The following is a 23,612-nucleotide window of genomic DNA, read 5'->3' on the forward strand; positions in this document are numbered from 1 at the left end:
TTACTCCATACCTGTGTCTGGGTGTTCCTCTTGGCAACAAATATTTTGCTTAATATCTTTCTCTCAAAGGTTTGCCTCTGTACGAAGAATCCAAATTAAGATGAAATGCGTAACAACACTATCTATTTATTACTAACTTAAAAGTTACTAAAAAATGTTTTTGGCACAGGGAAAGCTTTTCCCCTCTACAACAAATTTTCTTAATTTTCAATGAAATCTTAGTTTAATGACTTTTCATTCTTTCTTGATTAGCACTGACTTTTCACTTCACTTAACCATTTTCACAATAAGGTATCTTTTGCTTTTTCATCCTTGGCTTTTTTCAGCTGTTAAATTCTAGCACTTTATTTTTTTAATTATAAGTTGCTACACTATTCTCTCATTAACTAGTTGCAACATTACTTCTCTTTAATATGAGTTCCCTCACTGCAAAATATTCATTAACACTTGCAATTTGTATCTATGCAGAAATGTAGGTGGATCTCAAAATATTGAAAAAAACCTAATCATAGACATTTTATCGCCAATCATTCAATATCTTATTGTGCACTTTCTCAATTTTTTCAACTGCAGCTGCAGTTTTGAGATGTCTGCACACACACACACATATATTCAATAGAAGGGTGGTCACTTTTGAATTTAGTCTTTCATTACTGTTGGGAATGAAGGAGTACACAACTCCAAAACCTTAAACAATTTTGGATTGTGGTTTTGGTTTGTGGAAACTACCAAAACTAAAGAATTTTCTTATGGAACAGTATTTCAGAGTGAACAAAACACAACACACTGATGTCACAAAATTTCATTTGTATCAACACTATACCCCTGCACTCTACCAATAACATCTGACCTTACCTCCACATACAGAGTTTTCTGTCATCTACACACTTAGCAAGCTGTCCTCAACACTAATAAACATCATAGCCACAGGTAACCTCACTTTTTCACTGGGTATTTTACATCCAGCACAAGTGTGCATACACTTTCTTTAAACACACGTATATGCTATTTTTACATATACCTATGTAGGCAAACAACTATATATTCCTCTAGGTTTCAATAAAACTATTGTATATGACATGTCCTGAGACAGTATGAAATTCTGTTCCATTCACGTACATCCCAAGAACTGAGAAAGAGGCCTTAGGAACCAAGGTGAAACAGACATACAGAAACAACAGAAATATCGGAAAATTATAATGGGTAGACTATATACACCATTTATGTTTACTACAATTTATATTCATGTCACTTTAGGAACAAGAATGTGGATATACACTGAAGTGCCAAAGAAACTGGTATAGACATGCGTATTCAAATACAGATATATGTAAACAGGCAGAATATGGCACTGTGGTCGGAACGCCTATATAAGACAAGTGTCTAGTGCAGTTGTTAGACCAATTGTTGCTGCTACAATGGCAGGTTATTAAGATTTAAGTGAGTTTGAATGTGGTGTTATAGTCAGTGCACAAGCAATTGGACACAGCATCTCCGAGGTAGTGATGAAGGGGGGATTTTCCCATTTCACAAGTGTACCGTGAATATCAGGAATCCGGTAAAACATCAAATCTCCAACAGCACTGCAGCCGGAAAAAGATCCTGCAAGAATGGGATGAACAGCGACTGAAGAGAATCGTTCAATGTGACAGAAGTGCAACCTTACTGCAAATTGCTGCAGATTTCAATGCTGAGCCATCAATAAGTGTCAGCGTGAGAACCATTTAATGAAACATCATCAATATGGGCTTTCAGAGCTGATGGCCCTCTTGTGTACCCTCGATGACTGCATGACACAAAGCTTTACGCCTCACCTGGGCACATCAACACCAACATTGGACTGTTGATGACTGGAAATACATTGCCTGGTCGGACAAGTCTCGCTTCAAATTGTATTGAGCAGATCAATCTATGGACCCTGCATGTCAGCAGGGGACTGTTCAAGCTGGTGGAGACTCTGATCACCTGCATCCATTTATGTCCATTGCGCATTCCGATTGACTTAGAAAATTCCTGTGTGTGTGTGTGTGTGTGTGTGTGTGTGTGTGTGTGTGAGTGAAAAGGGGGGGGGGGGTGCTCTTCAGCTGTAGAATTACACCTGGGCTACTGTACAGTGCTTGCCTGGAAGTGCTAAAACGATGCCCCCACAAATTGAATCCTTAATATCTCCACGTATGTGGCACAGCAAATTTACACACGACATTTTCCCTGAAGCAAACTACCAACACAACTCCAAAGGTTGGTTGTCCATAAAAGTATCAGACTATCATATTAGACCATCCTGCAATACTGACCATCAACCAAATTATTTCAGATGTTATTACAGTATAACAGTGTGTTACCAAGGAGAGAGCTCAGTTGAGCAGCAGTACCAGTACAATGTAGTCAACCAGGACAATCCACCTATGTGTGTGCTCATTAATGTTATCAGTCTTGTTCATGTGCCTGTCAACCTCTCAATACCTCAAATATGCATTGAGAGATTACTTTTACTCATACAATCCTTACAATTATTCAGGAAGTCATTTGGTATCTTATTTCCAACTTCAGACCACAATTAATTAACATGTATTTCACTGTGAGACAGTAAATAAAACCTACAGAACTCTAACACTAATTAACAAAGGGCCATAAAGAAAGTAATAAATACTTTTCTGCACATACCTTGGTATTTGTAGTTGACTGCACTCTCAATCAAACTTTCTTTCATTTCATGAAGTTTTACTTCAACCAGCCTACGAATCTCTTCTTGTTTTTCACAAGCAAAGTTCATCAAATTTCTGTAAAGCTCCTCTTCTTTTTTCTGAGCATAATGAATTCTTTTTGGAGTAATTTGGATCTCCCGTGCCATATCAAACGCAGACAATATGAACTGCCTCAAGCAATGGGTATGTACCTGGACATTAAAATTCATGTATCTCTAGCTTCAATGCAAAGAGACAAAAATAAAACAAGATACACTACAACAATATCATTAAAATACATCAATATGAGAACAAAGATTGTGGGAATGACAGAAAACAGATTGCAAATGCCCTGATGCACAGTCTCACTAATTTATGCTATGAAACATGAGCAGACCCGAACATGTAGCTTAATAGGGATGAAATATTTTTAATGTGTTTGTATATCTTCAATAAAGCAAGAAGAATCTCACTTGCACTTCCCCAAGCAGTACTGTTTCTGTCCTCAGAAAATTAAACATCGTGCTACGGGTTTGTCATTTTTCTAATGTCCAAGCATTTTTTAGTTTCAGACCATTTTCTTTTTGTTATTTGAACATGAAATTTAGAGAATCTACTGTCTGTACATGGTCCATCTAGCTGATAGTATATCAACAGCAACTTTCACAACATTCTTTCAGGTGCTAGCTAACATCATACTTTGTTTTTTATTTCAGTCTCATTTACATTGCAGGAGATTTTCTGGGTTTATCATGGATCACTCATGTCTTAGATATTTCCCGCAATATCTGTTGTTCTATTTTCTCAATGACACTGATAGTTAATGATGATATCTCAACTGCATAGTGTGTTTTTGTGTGAATTACTCTGAACAGCCTAAGCAACATGCACAATAATGTTAGTACTTGTAGCCAACTATAAGATAAGACCATCAATGCCTTCATGGAAAAATGTTTGCTGTTGCCTACAGAACCATGATTGTACCTAGATGTGCACTTCTTCATCAGAAGGAAATCAATGAGCACAAGTGTCTCTCTTCAGGACTCCAAAAATATAGAAATTGCATGGGGGGGGGGGGGGGGATGTGATGACTGCATGTTGCTCAGGCTGTTCAGAGTAATTCACACAAAAACACACTATGCAGTTGAGATATCATCATTAACTATCAGTGTCATTGAGAAAATAGAACAACAAATATTGTGGAAAATATCCCACATGTTGCCAAAGCAGCTTAGAGTGTACACCAGAATTGTTTCTGGGAACCCCTTACACATCCTCTCCCCCCACGCAATTTCTATATTTTTGGAGTCCTGAATAAAGACACTTGTGGTCATCGATTTCCTTCTGATGAAGAAGTGCACATCTAGGTACAATCATGGTTCTGTAGACAACAGCAAACATTTTTCCATGAAGGCATTGATGGTCTTATCTTATAGTTGGATACAAGTACTAACATTATTGTGATTATTTTTGAAATAATAAAAAGTTTACTTAATTTTTCCCATGTGCCTCATTTTCATTTGACTGCCCCTTATATCTACCTTCCAGTATTACAGTCTGGTTTGATGTGGATCTTAACGTATATTAAATGAATAGAAATGTTAAACTATTAAAGAGTGTTTTAATGAATCCCATTATGTGAATGTTCCTTGTGCTAAAGTTCTCCACCTTGCTGGAACTCAAACAAGACCACATCTTTTGCACTGTTGCAGGAAGTGCAACTTCATTGTTTCCCACAAATACTTCACATTTGATTGCTAGACCTAGAGACACATCAGCAGGACTGTTATGAATCAGGATGGCCCCATCTTTATGCCACCCTTTACAGGGGCTGAAAGGAAGTGGCATTCCTGAACACCCAGATGCTGGACGCTAAGGTGTGATATAAATTTATGGATGACACATTTGTGGTCTGGACTCCTCATAAAGTACATCTCCAATCCCTGCAATAGATTTACTCCTTTTCCCAAGTTATATTCCACTTGACCTCTTCCAAATCCAAAGTCACATTCCTTGACACTGAGATCCATGTTATTGTACTTCACATCCAAAACACAGTCCATATAAAGTCAACCAACAAGCAACAAAACTTCCACTTAGGCAACTACTGTCCTTTCCCCATCAAATGCTTCATTCCCACAGCACACGCACCTATGGTAAACATATACACTATGTGATCAAAAGTATCCAGACACCCCCAAAAACACGTTTTTCATATTAGGTGCATTGTACTGCCACCTACTGCTATGTACCCCATGTCAGCGACCTCAGTATGCATTACACATCGAAAGAGAGCAGAATGGGGTGCTCCGCAGAACTCATGGACTTCGAATGTGGTCAGGTGATTGGGGGTCACTTGTGTCGTATGTCTGTACGTGAGATTTCCACACTCATAAACAACCCCAGGTCCACTGTTTCCAATGTGATAGTGAAGTGGATACATGAAGGGTCACATACAACAGAAAAGCGTACACACCAACCTGGTCTGTTGACTGACACAGAGTGTCGACAGTTGAGGAGGGTCATAATGTGTAATAAACAGACATCTACCCAGACCATCACACAGGAATTCGAAACTGCATCAGCATCCACTCCAAGTACTATGACAGTTAGGCACGAGGGCAGAAAACTTTGATTTCATGGTCGAGCGGCTGCTCATAAGCCACACGTCACGCCAGCAAATGCCAAACGACACCTCGCTTGGTGTAAGGAGCGTAAACATTGGACAATTGAAGAGTGGAAAAATGTTATGTGGAGTGACGAATCATGGTACACAATGTGGTGATCTGATGACAGAGTGTGGGTATGGCAAATGCCTGGTGAACGTCATCTGCCAGCGTGTGTAGTGCCAACAGTAAAATTCGGAGGCAGTGGTGTTATGGTGTGGTCGTGTTTCCATGGAGGGGGCTTGCACCCCTTGTTGTTTTGCATGTCACTATCACAGCACAGACCTACATTGATGTTTTAAGCACCTTCTTGCTTCCCACTGTTGAAGAGCAAATCGGGGATGGCGATTGCATCTTTCAACATGATCAAGCACCTGTTCATAATGCACGGCCTGTGACAGAGTGGTTACATGACAATAACATCCCTGTAATAGACTGGCCCGCACAGAGTCCTGACGCGAATCCTATAGAACTCCTTTGGGATGTTTTGGAATGCCGACTTCGTGCCAGGCCTCACCAACCAACATCGATACCTCTCCTCAGTGCAGCACTCTGTGAAGAATGGGCTGCAATTCCCCAAGGAACCTTCCAGCACCTGATTGAACATATGCCTGTGAGGGTGGAAGCTGTCATCAAGGCTAAGGGAGGGCCAACACCATATTGAATTCCAGTATTACTGATGGAAGGCACCACAAAGTCATTTTCAGCCAGGTGTCTGGATACTTTTGATCAGATAGTGTATTATCCAATATCACCTGTACCAACAACATGTCCCTGCCTTTTCTCTCCCACAATCATCTCACATATGGTATCTACAAGTGGGCACACTCCTCCTCTCACCCTTTGACAAGATTTTTAAATTCTGGTGATAGCTTACTGGAAATGGATGCAGCAGCATACTGCACACGTTTCTGCACATGAGTTAAGAAAGTGCGGTCCAAATGCAGGTTTTTTTTTCTTTTTTCTTTTTTATATCACACATTAGCAAACGAAAATAAGCAAAGCTGACTAATTTTTGTGTCAAACGATAACTAACTTCAGATACCGTTCGAATAGTAAAAATGGCAGTATTAAGTCTCTGAAGAAGATCCTGAACATGGGCTTTCCACGACAGTTTACTATCAATCTGAGCACCTACAAATTTCAATTGTTCAATTTCACTAATCATATGCCCATTCTGTGACATTAAAACGTCAGGTTATGCTGAAATCTGTGTTTGAAACTTGTAAAAACTGGGCCTTACTGTGATTTAGCATTAGTTTATTTCCTACAAGCAATAATGTCAACTGCACAACTTGAAATTGAGACAATGTTGCACACAACATCCTTTACTACCAGGCTAGTGCCTTCAGGAAACAGAAATATTTTAGAATTACCCGTAATACTAGAGGGCATATCATTTATATAAATAAGGTGCAGGAGTGGCCCCAACACTGATTCCCTCCAATTGACTGTATCCCACTCAGACCCCACATCACAGCCATTATCAACACTGTGAATAATGACCTTTAGCTGTCTGTTGTTAAAGTAAGAGGTAAACCACTTGTGAGCTGCTTCCCGTATTCAATAACAGTCCAATTTCTGCAGCAATATTTTGTGATCAACACAGTCAAACACCTTAGTTAAATTAAAAAACATGCCTAGTGTTTGAAACCTTTTGTTTAATCCATCCAGTACCTCACAGAGAAAAGAGAATATAGCATTTTCAGTTGTTAAATGACTTCTAAAGCCGAACTGTACATTTGATAGCAAATTATGTAATAAAAAATGATGAATTATCCTTACATACACAGCCTTTTCAATAACTTTAGCAAACACTGATGGCATACAAATAGGTCTAAAATTATCTACATTATAACTTTCTCTCTTTTTATAAAGTGGCTTTACTACTGAGCTCTTTAATCATTCAGAAAACTGACCATTCTTAAAGGAAAAATTAGAACTATGGCAAAGTACAGGGCTAACACGTGCAGCACAGTACTTTAATGTTCTGCTAGGCACTCAACCATATCCACGAGAGTCCTTAGTCTTCAGCGATTTAATTATTGACTCAGTCTCCCCTTGTCAATTCCACAGAGGAGTATTTCAAACACCAGTCTTGGAAAGGCATTTGCCAAGGGAGTCATATGATTCCCCTGTAGAAATTTAATTTTTATTTAATTCAGCAGCAATGGTCAGAAAATAATTGTTAAATACTGTACATATATCTGACTTATCAGCAACAGCAATTTTTTACTACGAACTGACTTTATATTGTCGACCTTGGGCTGCTGACCAGACACTTCCTTCACAACTGACCACATGGTTTTAATTTTATACCGTGAATTAGCTATTCTATTTGTGTACCACATACTCTTTGCATTCCTAATAACACTTTAAACACCTTACAATACTGTCTGTAATGGGTTACTGTAGCTTGATTGTGACTACTTCTAACACTTTGAGGTAATTCCCACTTTGTTCTACACGATATCCTTATCCCACTAGTCAGCCACCCTGGCTGCCTTTTACTGCTAGTACCCTGTTTAGAATGTTTTAATAGAAAGCAACTCACAAAGAGCATGATAAATGTGTTAAGAAAAGCATTATATTTGTCATCTATGTTATCGGCACTATAAACATCCTGCCACTCTTGTTCCATAACTAGGTTTAAATATCTCTCTATTGCTGTCAGATTGGCTTTCCTACAGAGTTTGTAATTATATGTGACATTTGTTTGAGTATGAAAGCTTTTTAATGTTAAAATTTGTGCATTATAGTCTGAAAGGCCATTCGCCATTTTACAAACAGAATGCCCAACTAGTAATGAAGAATGAATAAAAATATGGTCTATGGCTGTGCTACTGTTCCCCTGCACCCTACTTGAAAAAAAAAAAAAAAAAAAAAAAAAAAAAAAAAAAAAAAAAAAAAAAAAACACACACAGTCTGCATCAGATCATTTGAGTTAAGGAGATCTACCAACATCCTTTTTATTGCACAATCATACACAAAATTAATATTGAAGTCACCACATAGAACTAGTTTTTGGTACTTCCTATAAGGTGAACCAAGAACCCTCCCTAGCTTGAGCAGAAATGCTCTGAGGTCAGAGTTAGGGAACCTATAAAGAACAACAATTAGAAGTTTAGTTTCAATAAATCCAACTGCCCCTGCACAAAATCACTTAATGTTGCCTTCCATTTCCCATTCTAAACTCTGTTAACAACTGTATCAAACTACACGACAGTCCAAGACAGTTATCTCTATCCCTGCAATCATTCCCAGTCTAAAGCCCCATGCGTCCATCCACTACCACTTCCTCGAGACTGACCACTGGTAAATCCTACATCAAAGATTGAGCAACAGGTGAAGCCTTATGTGCTAACATGTTCTGCACTGCTCCTTACATAGAAATGAAAAATACACAAATTGAGCTCTAACAGTAATTTCTGTTGTGTGTCCTCCATGACTTTCACCCAAATCTATGTATCTTAATTTGTTTCACAATTAAGGACCCACTGTACTTGTCAGTTGGCAGCACTAAGACTAATGAATTGTTGCCGGGTACAAGAAGTCCATTTTACTTGGCCCTAGTTGTCAGTGGCTGGATTTTAAAAGGGTCCAACTTATTTTATGATGAAGTTTGTGGGCATGGCAGACGTGTGGCATAAAATACTGCCATATACAGCGAGGGACTCAGCAACAATGATGTCACAACTGACTGTACAAATATAAAAGGCCAAGCCCATCGCCTACATGGCATTTAGTTCATACCTGACAACGCTTGAGGAAAAGTCAGTCAAAATGCTGATGATACAAGTATAGTAAGAACATTCAAAAACCAAGAACTAAGTGATGTAATTGTAAATGATGTTTTTCACAAAACTATTAAGTGGTTCTCAGCAAACGGACACTCTTTAAATTTTGATAAAACACAGTATATACAGTTCCGTAGAGTAAATGGCACAACTCCAGTAATAAATATAGACTTTGAACAGAAGTCTGTAGCTAACGTAGAATTTTCAAAAATTTTAGGTGTGTCCATTGATGAGAGGTTAAACTGGAAGCAACACATTGATGGTCTGCTGAAATGTCTGAGTTCAGCTACGTATGCTATCAGGGTTATTGCAAATTTTAGTGGTAAGAATCTCAGTAAATTAGCTTACTATGCCTACTTTCATTCACTGCTTTCGTATGGCATCATATTCTGGGGTAATTCATCATTGAGTAGAAAAGTATTCATTGCTCAAAAACGTGTAATCAGAATAATTGCTGGTGCCCACCCACGGTCATCCTGCAGACATCTACACTGCTGGCCACCGTAAATGCAACACCCTGAAGGAAGCATCCGAATCAAGTGAAATTTACACCATGGGTTTGCAGCGATGAGATATGCAACTGATTAGAATTTCAGCGCAGACACACATCACGCACCCCTGTGGCACCACCTCATAGCACCATTTAAGGCTTGGCGATTTCGACGAGTGTACGTTCGGCACGTGTGTTTACCTTGTGGTTGTTTCACAAGACGATCAGTTATGCCTCGTAGACAACAGCGAACATCGTTTGATCAAGTATCCGAGTTCGACAGAGGAAGGATAGTGGCTTACCGAGATTGTGGATTACCATACAGAGAAATCGCTAGTCGTGTTGAACGAAACCAAACAACTGTAATGCGGATATGTGACCGTTGGATGCAGGAGGGTACGACGGACCGACGTGGTCGATCGCATTCACCTCGGTACACCACTGCACGTGCTGATAGGCAAATTGTGCGCATGGCAGTGACGGATCGCTCAGTGACATCCCGAACCATAGCACAGCACATTGCGTCTGTAAAGCATCATCCAGAGTCTCCGTGTACCATTCGACGCCGTTTACAGCAGAGTGGTCTGTCCGGAAGACGTCCATTGCTTCGTCTACCATTGACGCAGAACCACAGACGTCTCCGTCGCCAATGGTGTGGTGACAGACGGATGTGGACGGCAGAATGGAATGACGTTGTCTTTACTGACGAGGCACGCTTCTGTCTGCAGCACCACGATGGTCGGATTCGAGTGTGGAGACACCGTGGAGAGAGGATGCTGGACAGCTGTATTATGCACTGCCACACTGGTCTTGCACCGGGTATTATGGTATGGGGCGGTATTGGATATTACTCTCGCACGCCTCTAGTACGCATTGCCGGTACTTTAAATAGCCGGCGCTACATATCCGAGGTGCTGGAGCCAGTTGTCCTTCCTTACCTTCAGGGCTCGTCCACAGCCATATTTCAACAGGATAATGCGCGACCACACGTGGCACGCATTGTCCACAGATTCTTCGTCAATAACCAGATTGAAGTGCTTCCCTGGCCGGCTCGCTCTCCGGATCTTTCACCGATAGAAAACATGTGGTCCATGGTTGCTCAACGAGTGACCCAGATTACATCCCCAGCTGCCACACCAGATGATCTTTGGCAACTTGTGGAAGCTGCTTGGGCTGCTGTACCCCAGGAACACATCCAACGTCTCTTTGACTCAATGCCGAGACGTGTGGCAGCGGTGATCTCCAACAATGGTGGCTACTCTGGCTACTGATTCTGGCAGGAACCACATGTCACAGACGTCTGTAAACGTAATCATTTGATACTTGGTCAACATGTTATCTACAAAATAAATTTTGTTGTGCTACCTCTTGTCTTTCTTGGTGTTGCATTTACGGTGGCCAGCAGTGTATTTAAGGATCTAGGGATCCTCACAGTAACTTCACAGTATATATATTCACTTATGAAATTTGTTGTTAATAACCCAACCCAGTTCAAAAGTAATAGCAGTGTGCATAGCTATAACACCAGGAGAAATGATGATCTTCACTATGCAGGGTTGAATCTGACTTTGGCACAGAAAGGGGTAAATTATGCTGCCACAAAAGTCTTTGGTCACCTACCAAACAGCATCAAAAGCCTGACAGATAGCTAACCAACATTTAAAAATAAATTAAAAGAATTTCTAGATGACAACTCCTTCTACTCATTGGCTGAATTTTTAGATGTAAATTAAGGGAGGGGAAAAAACCAACTTAAACATTAGTGTCATGCAATATTTTGTGTAATGTAATATCTTGTACAGATATCTTTTATTAACCTGACACGTTCCACATCATTACGAAGTGTCGTATTCATGATCTATGGAACAAGTATTAATCTAATCTAATCTAATCTAAAGCTCACAAGATTTTAACCACTTTCTGCAGGTGGAAATCTAAGACAACGTTATTGTGTCATAATGTCATCAGACCACATATTTGTAAATTAAATGGCACTTCACTATAATAATAATTTCCACTGCCTCTGATGTTGAAATGCAAAAGCTTGTTTACTTTGAATACTTTCATTCTATTATATCCAATGGCATAATACTGTGGGGCAGCTCTATACATTCACAAAGAATATTCTTAACCCAGTGGAGGAAAATCAAAATGATCTTCTGGGTCCATTCATGTACTTCACACACGCTTCTCCCAATTCTGTTATCACTGTACATATACCACCTCATGTTATTTGTAGCTAATAGTACGCTATCATTCCAAAGAAACTGCAACATTCTCCCTGTGAACAATACATGGAAAATGTTTTGCCTTTGGATAACACTACTCCTGAGATTGTATATACTTTGTGTATACTATTGTAAATATGCTTCTTTAATTTATGCTCCTTTTTCTTTGCTTTAATTTTTTTTCTTATCAGCTTTCTGTGAATTATGTAGTGAATTTTTTTTACCAAGTAGGTTTCTCTCTATATGCATTAATATAAGCGTTTTGGCAGTGGTAGTGACAGCTAGTGGCCGGACGCTCTTCCTGACACCACCACTCCCCCCACGAAAGAATTTGGGTACCCCATCCATATGCATCTAAGCTAAACCTCACGTTCAAGTGTGAGAACATTATCATAGGCACAGTGTGGATACCAGCTTGGTATTCACCTAGTTGGATGTGGGGAAATCGCCTAAAAACCACATCCAGGCTGGCCAGCTCAACAGTCCTTATCATTAATCTATAAGGTGGATCAGATTTGGGGCACACTCACCAATCCAAATCCTGGAGGACACGAGTTACTGCACTTGGTGATTCGGGTGGGTGTTGAAAGAATTACTAACATTAAATACACCATTATTGGACAACAGAGAGCCAAGTCCTGTTGGGTATAATCTTTTTTTCAACTCCTTTTTCCTCAGTTAAGAGTATTCATAACTTACCTTCATCATAACACTTGTGAAATAGGGTTACTTACAATAAAGTGCCTAAGTAATGGCGATTAAAAAAAGCCACTCTGACAGAACAAAAATTCAGGTATTGGGCTAAACAATCTCTATAACATAGTAATAAGGTATTTGTACCAGAGGCAGAAGAACAAGAAGGAACTTTCAGTTTCAAAACTCAGATATTACAGTCATTTCTCAATCTCAAATTCAACTGTTTCTGCTGAACTTACCTACCATTCCATAACAAAGACATTAAGCTGTACCACACCCACCATAAGCTTAAATCACGAGCACACTCTCTTGTCAGTATATAACATGTACTCCGTTAAATACAGCTTACTTGAAAGATATGTGCATTAATAATTTCAAAGTGGTGTGCCTACCCACCAGATAAAATAGCCCAAGTGTCAAATGACAGTGCCTATTGAGGGACAGATCAATGTGACTTCATCCTGTCTCAGTGATCGCAAGGATGCACACAACAGTCTGATAGTGGCTTTTATCAACCACACTTACTCTCCGATACATGGTGAGCACCATCCACAGTGACATAGCCTCCTGCAGGGAGATCTCCCTTTGTATAATCTGTATCCGTGGTATGAATCTTTGACTTCTGTACCAGGTTCTTCATTTGCTCCTGTTTCCATAGTGATTTTCTTACACAATTTAAAGTGAATGCCAGGCCAGTGTAAATGGACACAGCCAATTTTCTTCCCCACCCTTTCCAAACTTTTTCTCTGTCTATTGACTTCATCAATGGTGAGACATTAAACCCTAATCTTCCTTCCTTCCTTTTTATTATTCCCAAGTATTTTGGCACCCAATTGAGTAAAATCTCTCTCTCCTGCTTTCTGAACCACTGTCTGCCAGGTACATATGTTGTATCACTTGGAGGGCTCTTTCACCACTGAAGACTGTAAATTCCTTTGCAAGGCAGATGCTGCTGATTAGATTATAAAAAATTATTTAGCAGTCAAGGTCATCCTACTGTTTGATCCATCAGTGTACAACCGGTCAACTTGGTGATGCTGATCTAAAATGTGAAACACACTCCTAAGAATCACATTTGGAATTATTTACTTTCCATAATTTTTCAAAAACTAAAACTACTCTAAGCCTCCTAAGGAGCAAAGGTTCAAAATTTTACAATATTGGCATAAAATATTAATACCAGTCATACTCATTTCTAAGAGACTGCTCTTTGCACCAAGCATTTAATATGAAAATCAGAAACTAATGTTGACAATATATGAAACAGTCACTGAAATGAACAATCTACGCACAGCTGGTAGTTACAAACTGGACACAATAGTGGACGCCTAGAATACGGAACTTTCAAACACAGTTTCTTCTTATCAATAAAATGAGGAACAGAAAGCTGGAGGGAAGAGGGTCATGCATAACAAGACACGTAAGTTGCCTGAAAGGAGTCAGAAATTTGTACATTGATGGAAATGGAAACAGTTGCAAAATCAACATCTTGACTAGATGCTACCAAACTGACTCTGGTGTATTTCAGTGCCAGTGGGATTTGTTGATTAAAATTTCATCTTTATTTGAACTTATCATCAGTGCAGAAAAAAAGCCATTCTTACATATGAAGAATGGTGTTAGGACACTATGGCTTTGGGTGTGTGTAATGCTACCGGAACTTTTAATGGTCGAGATCACAACACAGCATGCCTAGAGGACATGCATGTGGAATTTTATCATTGTCTTTTGAACTTTGAGAACTGTCTAATTATTGGCATGAGGGATACTGAAGCATTATACTGACACATCACAAAGATAGTTGGCTGTACTGCAATAACTGTGGAATGGTTATGAAATGAACTCAGAACAACAATGTGGCAAGAAGAGTAGGTCCTTCCACAAGAATTACACTGTGAGAAAATCATAGCATTGTTGGAATGTTTCTGATAAATAGATGGACGAAAATGGCTGAAATCTGGATAGACATCATGACAGAGTGTCATCGTGAACTGTCAGAAACAGCATACAGGAAGCTGGGTAGAGATCCTCAGTTGCCATGTGTAGTTTTCCACTGCCACCATACCACGGACCACAAAAACCTGCTTGGTGTGGAAACAGAGTTAACTGGTACATTTATTCAATAATGAGTCTCATTACTGTTTGTGGCAATCAGATAAATGTCATCATGTTCATAGGTAACCCGGTGAATGGTCAGAGAAAGTAACAGTTCTTAAGCCCCACACCTCACCAATTCCTGCAATCATGGTGTGGGGAGCTATTGGATATGACAACAGGGCTAATTTGGTAACTGTTGAAGGAAGGCTGGATGACTATCAGTCTTTAACATGAATGGTAAACCCTCTTGTCATATCCTTCATAACCAGGGTACCAAATGCCATATTCCAGCAGGATAATTAAAGGCCCCAGCGTAAAGCTCACGTCACAAATTGCCTCAGGGCTGGCCTGCCTGGTCCCCTGATTTATCACTTGTGAGCATGTCTGGGATGTGATGGGAAGGCAGTTTCATACCAGGCTCCAGCCAGCAATCTTCACGAACTAATGCAGCCTGTATTTTAGGCATGGGATGAAATTTCTCAAGATAATATTCAGAGACTATTTGTTCTTGTGTCACATCAAACACTAGAATGTATTTGTGCTCAAACAAGGCAGGGGGACAGTGTCACGTCTCATACTGATGTTGATATAGACATCAGCTCCAAACGGAATGAAGTTTAATCACTTATTTCCTCTTATGTGATACATATCTACAAAAAGTTTGATTAATATTGGAATTGAGCTTCATTATGCAACATTTTCAATTTCCGTCAGAGTGTCTCACACAGCAGTTACACAGGACAACAGAAATGTACCAAAAGAATTGTAAAATGCAAATTCTACCAAAATTGACAATGGAATGGAGAATAACAAATTACATGTGTTGGTGCTGTTATAATGTGGCATTCTATTAAGTTATACAGTATTATTTCAACAAATGGTTCAAGTTGGCTCTGGATGACAACAGATACAAACAGAAGCCACTTTAGTAAGGAGAGTACTTCTGACCAAATGCATATCTTCATTTAATAGTACAACAAAAACTCTCAAAAGTAAAACTACAAACATGTGCTAAAAAATAATGCCTATGAATTTTTTATGTGAAAACTTTCAAAGTCTTTTAAATACAACAAATGTTATTAACAATCTATATCGATGTTCTTCATGTCTACATATTTATTTCTCAACATAGCTGCCCTGACAACAAACACATTTCACCCAACGAGGGGCCAATTTGTTGACAGAAGGTTTGACTTTGTTGATGGAGACACAACCTCACCACTGCTTGAACCACTTTATCACTATCAAAGTGAAGCCCTTGAAGGTCTTCTTTAAGTTTTGGAAACATGAAAATCAGATGGGACCAAGTCAGAACTGTATGGAAGATGATCAATGACAGTAAACCCAAAAGCACTGGATTATTCCAGATGTCACAGTGCTCGTGTGTTGACTGGGATTGTCATGCTGAAGCAGAAGATGCTCCTCACGTGGACAAACTCAAAACTTGATTGTTTCTCACACACCAACAAAGTTATGTTACACGCTACAATTCAGAGCCCAGAAGCAGCAGAAAATGGCAAATATGTAGACATGAAAAATGAAGATGTATAATTAATTATTGTTAAGAGTTGTTACACAAAAAATTTGGAGGCATTACTTTTCAGTACGGTCTCATATGAATAACATTTTGTTACAGAAAATCACATTGTTAAACTATTCACAAAAGCTACATTAAAATAGCTACAGAACATTAATGTTCACATACCTCATTCAATGAACTTGCAGCTTGAATAAGATATGAACAAAGACAGGAACGTATATATGAGTACAGCTTTTCAGGTGATTGAATTTCATCGACTATCTCACACTTAGCACTGGCCTGGTCGATCAGTGACTTTTTTGGCATGGTGGATTCCAAGTACTCTTTGAAGTGGAAACCTTAATTGAAAAAAGGTCATCATATAATTAATGTACCTCACAGTACCTCATTTCTGTCATAATTTTAAAAAATTAAACTGGTTCACTAATTTTTAGTCTCAATGTCACAGTGGACATTATTTATGCTACTGATATGCTACACAAAATTTGAAAAACAACACTTCTTCAAAGCATTGCTCCTCTACAATATATAGCTGAGAGTGGGGTGGAGGGCAGTGATAAGTAGTTACAGCTTCATACTATTAATTACTGGGTGACTACTCACTGTGTCCTACATCAAAACCTACCCTTTGCAAATCAGTGTAAAGCACATGGCAAAAGAAATTTCAAAATGTATCACATGTTACGGTTTCTTTTTACATGGAACACGGATATAAAGACTGCTTAAATCTGTCTGTGTATTGTAATTACACCATCTTGTCATTGTGGACGCTTTGGGGGCAATACAAAGAGGGCTGTACTATATACCTAGATTCCTCACTTAATATTGGTTTCCAAAGCTTTTTCGGAATAGTTTATGTCAATCTATGAGTATCAGTTAGTTCATATTTTACAGCACTTTCATGATGCTCCCCTACATCAAGTAAACCTGTGACCATTCATGCTCTCCTCCTCTATAGATGTTCAGCATTCTGTTAGCTGTATTTAGTGTTGGCCTCATACACTTTAACAGTATATTGGAATGAGTGCATGATATTTTTTGTGGCAATCTCCTATCTAAACTGATTATTTTCCCCAGTATCTTATCAATGAACTGAACTCTTCCACTTGCTTTATATACAATTGATCATATGTCATAATTTAATGTGATCTCTTCATAAAAAGTTACATCCACATATTTATGAGCTGACTAATTAAAAGAATTTACTTATTGATACTGCAGTCACAGTTATTGACAGTACCCTTTATAAGAAAGATAGTAAGCACGATATTAATAATTACCAACTTGTCTCATTACTTACCTCCTCCTTAAACCTTGAAGGTATTTGAAAAGATTATGTATGCACCTCACTCAAAATAAGATACTTAGTCTCAATTTGGACTTCAAGAGGGTTTGTCCAGAAAAAACACTATTTTCCGATTCACAAACAATATTATACAAGAATTCAATGACAAAATATTGTTAACTGGATTTTTTTGTGACTTGTCAAAAACATTTGATTGTTCAGTTTTTAAGGTGATCTATCTGAAAAAACTTATTTTCTACAGCAGAAAGTTACATATTAAACTCTTCTTGTTTTTTACTAGTTGCACATTTCTTAAATTTTGTGCATAATTTTCTAGCTAAAAGGTTTAATCTTGTGTTTTGTAAGTGTAAATTTATTCAGTCTGTAGCATAGTACTTGCTCTTTTGTTTTGGTTCGTTCTTAAGATAACCATCTGTTTGTTTAGTAAGCTGGTCAGCCAGGCCCTCTGCTGTCAACTGTTCACACCTCCAGAGCGGCAAGTTACATATTTAGCTTTCCCTGTGTTTTACAAGTGGCATGTTTCTTAAATTTTGTGTGTGTTTTCCTATTTAAAAGGTTTAATCTCATATTTTGTGAGTTTAAATTCAGGCAGTTTGTAGCGCGGTTTTCATTTCTTCCACGAAACTCATTAAGGCATTAGTGTCTATTGGTGACATCACGATGATAGGAAGTTACTTATCCAAGTTTCTGTCTGCTTTTATAGTTTACTTCTTCAGTTAGTCCTGCTGGCATGAGTAGTATGTGTGCATGCTGTGTGCATGCTGTGTGCAGAGGCAGAAGGAGTTGCCTGCAACTCACGAACAGCTGAATGATCTTTTGGGCACAGTCAGCCACCTTCAGGCTGCTGTCTTGGGGTGGAGGGAAATGTGATAGGACAGCTATTATTTTCTGTATATATAAATTACCAGATGGACAGGGTGGGCAGCAATCTGCAGTCATTTGCTGTTGAAATGAAACAACGAGTAGTGGTAAAGGTTACCCTCCGCCACGCACCTAACATATTGTATGGACTATAAGACGCACCCTAATTTTTAAGCAATTTTTTAAAAATAACATTTTTACCATTTTGATTACTGAATTGCAAAGGCAGACTAAAAAAAATTCTTAGTTTATGAAACCGAACTGACCTTTAAAATAGTCATCTGACCTTCTTCTTCTTCTTCTTCTTCTTCTTCTTCTTCTTCCTCTTCCTCTTCCTCCTCAACGTCGTCATCTAGTCCTCTTCATATACGAGATGGTCTTCACTGCCATCAACAGCATTACTTATGCTGCACGTCTTGCTATTTTTAACAATAATGTCTTGTCTCACTCCAGACCCAGACTGTTTTATCCATTGACACCCATTTGATTGTAGCTCATTTTAAAACTTCCTTCAGCATGAATTCATGCTGGGTTTCATCCATCATCCATTTGTTCCATTCAGTCATTTATTTACTGATATAACAATGGGTTGCAATTGTGAAGTAAGTCCTCCCAGAATAACAATAAGCTCTGTATTTCCCTGTCCTAATTTCTCTTTCACAGAATTTTTCAAACAACTATTAAATTGATCTAGCACATGAAGAGAAATCATCTTCAGTAAAGCACCTTTCCCTCTCTTCCAACTATCTTAAACCATAATTTCACACCTGTCTCATCCATCTAACCCTTGTGATCTGCGTGACCACCACCACCTGGTGGTGTTTCAGAAGGTTTTGGCATTGTTTTGCACTTGAAAATTATCACTGGATTAAGTTTAGTCCTTCAGCACAACACAAAAGGACAACAGTGAAGTGCATCCTTATCTGCTATTTGGCTTAGTTCCACAGAGGTTTTCTTTCGATGTTGAATAATAATGCGATGGAAAGATAATATTCTCTCTTCATTTCTTGGGGCATTTTCTGTGATATTTTGGTTTTGGGTCACATGCTAAGTCTGTGACACTTTTTAAATCTGATAGCAACAACCAACTTCACTCTTAAAGCCTGTTAAGTTCCACTGTAGCGCTAGCTTACGAGCCTGTATTTGAATCATGTTTTTATTAATTCCAACACCATTTTGACCACGACCTTTAATCCATTTCAATACTTCATCTTCCAGTTTTGACCATTTTGCATTCAGTCCTCTATTTGCACATTTAGTCTTCCCCATTTTCGTCAGTTCTTCTTTACTAGCCCACCACTCACATATGGTTTTTTTTGTTGGTGGAGGGCCAAAATGCTGCTCAGCTGCCTTGTTTACATGTTATTCTGCATATGCTATTACTTTCAATTTATAGCCCACATCATCTTATGAATACCTCTTATTTTTTCCATTACAAAACGAGCTACTAAGAAAAGCATTGTACTGTTGCCAATAACAGAAATCACTTTCAATTCAAGTTCACTGGCACTGTAGACTGCAATGATGCATCACAGGCTAGACAGTGTTCGGGGATTGTGATGGTGGGGTGGGAGGGAGACAGTGTTAACAAACCTGTGAAACCCAAGTTTCCCGTGGCATCGAATATACGGCCATTTTTAAGACTGGCAGGAATTTTAAGTCAAAAATTGGATATTTTTATATTAATTTCAAGTATAAGAGGCTCCTGAATTTTGGAGGCAATTTTTTTGAAGGAAAAAAGTTCATATTATACTCCATAAAATACGATATGCAGATGTAGACTGAGAAAACTTCATTGAATTGCTATCGAACTAGTCTCATGGGAAATATTTAAATAATATACACTGGGCAACTTTTAACTAATATGGCTTTTCCCACATTTATTGTCAATACAGACAATATAATAACCAGTTCCAGGTTTAAAAAGAGAGAGAGAGAGAGAGAGAGAGAGAGAGAGAGAGAGAGAGAGAGAGAGAGACATGGGCATCTTCACTGTACTAATTATCAGTATGGCAGTTACAGAATATTCACAGTATATAGTCACAGTGACTGTCACAGTCATGGTTGCTGAACTCCGACACAACAAACACATGACCGCATTGGCTTCAGTTTATATCATCTATCAGTACACAATGTCTTTTGATAGGTGACAAAACGAATGTTCTTTACAACACAGTGGTTACCAATTGGAGTCTCAAATTATTCACACATTGGTTTGAAGTAAAATTTGTAGGGTTTAATAGTGTTCACTAGTTGAGTTTCACAAACCAATAGGGTCACCCAGGTATACTGAATATGTGAACACTGATGACAGACTTCCACAGTTATGTTAATTGAGCACATTATTATGGGTACTGAAAATGATGTTGATTGTAGACTAAGCGGGCACAGGCGCTAACATAATACAAAGTACCCAAGAGTTCCTGAACTTTCATGTAGATGATGTCTCTAAGATTTCCAGGACCAGACTGAAAGTTCTGGGGAATGGTTGGCCTTACAAGACACAGGCATATTATATTTTAGAATTTTGGAAACTAAATAGTCATTTGTAAAATGCTAGGTTATACTTTGCTAATTTGGATGAGTTACATGTTACGACATAATTTGGTTTACAAAATGTGTAGAATGGAAATGTAAACACTCTATGATCTTATCAGAATGTCATCAATCCCTCCAATCATTATACAAAATATGTGATGGATTAACAAAATGTACAAAAATTCATCAAACCATTTTGCTTGCCTGTGTTGGGAACAACCCATTTATGAGTGTAAGTGCAATCGTTAGTCTTATAAACATTTATAATAATTTAAGCAAATCCTTAATTAGTGGCTTAATTATTTGGAGAAGGGTGTTAGTCAGTTCAAAAGAATTATGGCAACAAAAGTACAGTGGTAAAAAAAAGATTCAATCTAGCAAGTACAATGGCTAGATCTGCATTGGAAAATCCAGGTATTTCTGAATTTTAATGCTAATTATCTGGTAAGTTAATTAATTTAATGACAACCAAAATACATTACTATGAAGTCTGGATGACAGTCTTTCTAATGAATGGTGTCAACATGTCTAATCTGACTGATTAACTCATACAAAATTTATCCCTTCGTGTCATTACGATAAACTTCAGTAACTCATCACTTTTAATTAATAAAGTTTCCAGTAAAACTAAATATACTATTAAATTCAGTGGCTCAACAATTATCACAGGAATAACAAATTAGCAAGAAATGTAGTTTGGATAATGTTTGGTCAGATTTGGGCACATACTGCTCACACTCATAATATAACAGCAGACAGAAAGATTCTGGCTAGCTCTGCTTGAAGTTCACAGTATTCTTATAAAAAAACTCAAATATTATGGTATAATACTCTGTTATCACTTAACACTGGGCCTCATTTCTCAATCTTAATGCTCTTGTCTGATCAAGATGGCAGAAACACCTGTTCCAATCAGACCAAAATCCTTTCTATCCCACTCTATTGTTCAGCCACTTTCTTGAAGTCCTTCTCAGTGGCAGGAACTCATCTCTGGAATAACCTCCCACATTATATCAGAGAATCGAATAACATGTCTAGCTTTAGAAGACAGTTAACAATGTATATACTAACGCAACAAGGAGGACCACCATTGTCCCTGCATGCACTCGTTAATCTCGAACATCCTTCTTTCCAAAAAATCTCTCTCTTTTCCCAGTATTCTTAGCCGATGCAGTCTCCTTAAATTTCTTATCCTCAGAACTTGCTATGTCAGAAAACATCTATTTTATACACCTATAAATTCTTTTAATATCTGTCACTATCATTACTACTACTACTACTACTACTACTACTACAGTCACATATCAATATGGAACCATGAAAATTAAATTATTGTACCAGGGTTATTGTTATAATAAGGTTTTGTTATCATGACTCAGAGCAAGGATCCATGTTTCTGTGGCTGATATGCACATTACTGTAGTACTTTTCTGATGAAAAATAACATTAAAAGACAAATAATGAAACATTTTTGACATATTAACGGACCATTAACTGATACATTCTGCGCCCGCATCTCATTAAACCACTGCAGTGTAACACTGTCCACACTGTCAGCATCCGTCTTCATTCTTTTTCTTGAATTTCTTTTAGTTTTTTAAGGAACGTAGCTAACGTTTATTGTGCAAGTCCCTACATCCTCACAATGTCTACTTGTTTCATTCTGTTATCAATGTCTTCAAAAACCTTCATTTTGTCTTCAATCTTATTTGTTGGCGAGTTCCAGCCACTGTCCAAACCTTAAGGAAGTCCAAAGTGTTTACATCAACTAAAAGCATTCACAGATTGCAAAAATCATGGAGATAAACTACATATGAGCCCAACAAACACTTCTGTCTGCTACTGGAGTTCAACAATGAACAAACTAAACACTCATTCAAACAAAGAGGCTCTCCGACGTTTTGTCACTCAGCATAGCTCGCCCGCAGCTGTACACTATTCTCTTTACCACTAGAATAAATACAGTACTGTAGTATGTAGCAAAGCTTCTGGAAATAAAGTCCCGAAAGACTAATACCTAAACAAACAATACCTACCACTCTAGTGAGCTTCTTAGAAGTAGGAAATAGTAAATTCCTCAAACTTTTGTCTTTGTTATAACAGTGTGTTGCTAAATTTACTTCACTGTTGTAAGGAGCGGTAATTAATAACGTACATACAAGGAATCATCTGGGACCATATAGAATTATTGTTGCACCTGGGTTTATTGTTTTATTGTTAATTGTTATATGGAGGTTTGACTGTAATAATACTATTACTGCTACTACTAACATCACTATCAGTGGCAGCAGTACAAGTACTGCCAATACTTTATTAATTCATAGTCAGTATTATTTACACACACTGTCACTTCTGACATTCAAATCATTTTAATAGTATATTTCATATTAAAATCGTTACTTCATACGTAACTATGACCAAAAAAAATGGTAATGTATGTGTGAAACCCTGATCCAATGTAAATATTGTATATTGTAAAGTTAGTTCTTTTGCTCTCAGGTTCTGGAATCAAGTTTTCACTAGAAACAGTGCAACTGAAATTCTTGTACTTCTGGTGTATCTGGAGTGAGGGAGAAATGTGAAAATGTAGACTGCCTGAAAGGTAATATTAGATTGTTTTTACGAAGAGATTTATCTGAAGTTTGGATTTTTTTCTTTTAGTAAAACAAATCACATTGGAAAAGTATCTTTCACCAGTAAATTTGAAGA

General features: G+C 38.1%; 1 protein-coding gene across 2 annotated transcripts in view; it reads right to left on the reverse strand.

Moving 5' to 3' along the window:
* The window catches only part of LOC126469740 (dual serine/threonine and tyrosine protein kinase-like), a 339,571-nt gene that overhangs the window by 163,456 nt on the left and 152,503 nt on the right, over window positions 1-23,612 (reverse strand). For both annotated transcript variants that reach the window (XM_050096949.1, XM_050096948.1), the window contains 2 exons: window positions 16,364-16,536; window positions 2,665-2,896 (listed from right to left, as the gene is read on the reverse strand). In XM_050096949.1, coding sequence (XP_049952906.1) covers window positions 2,665-2,896; window positions 16,364-16,536 — 405 coding nt within the window. The remainder of the gene's footprint in view (window positions 1-2,664; window positions 2,897-16,363; window positions 16,537-23,612) is intronic.

The sequence above is a fragment of the Schistocerca serialis genome, chromosome 3 (assembly GCF_023864345.2).
Source record: "Schistocerca serialis cubense isolate TAMUIC-IGC-003099 chromosome 3, iqSchSeri2.2, whole genome shotgun sequence".
NCBI classification, from domain to species: domain Eukaryota; kingdom Metazoa; phylum Arthropoda; class Insecta; order Orthoptera; family Acrididae; genus Schistocerca; species Schistocerca serialis.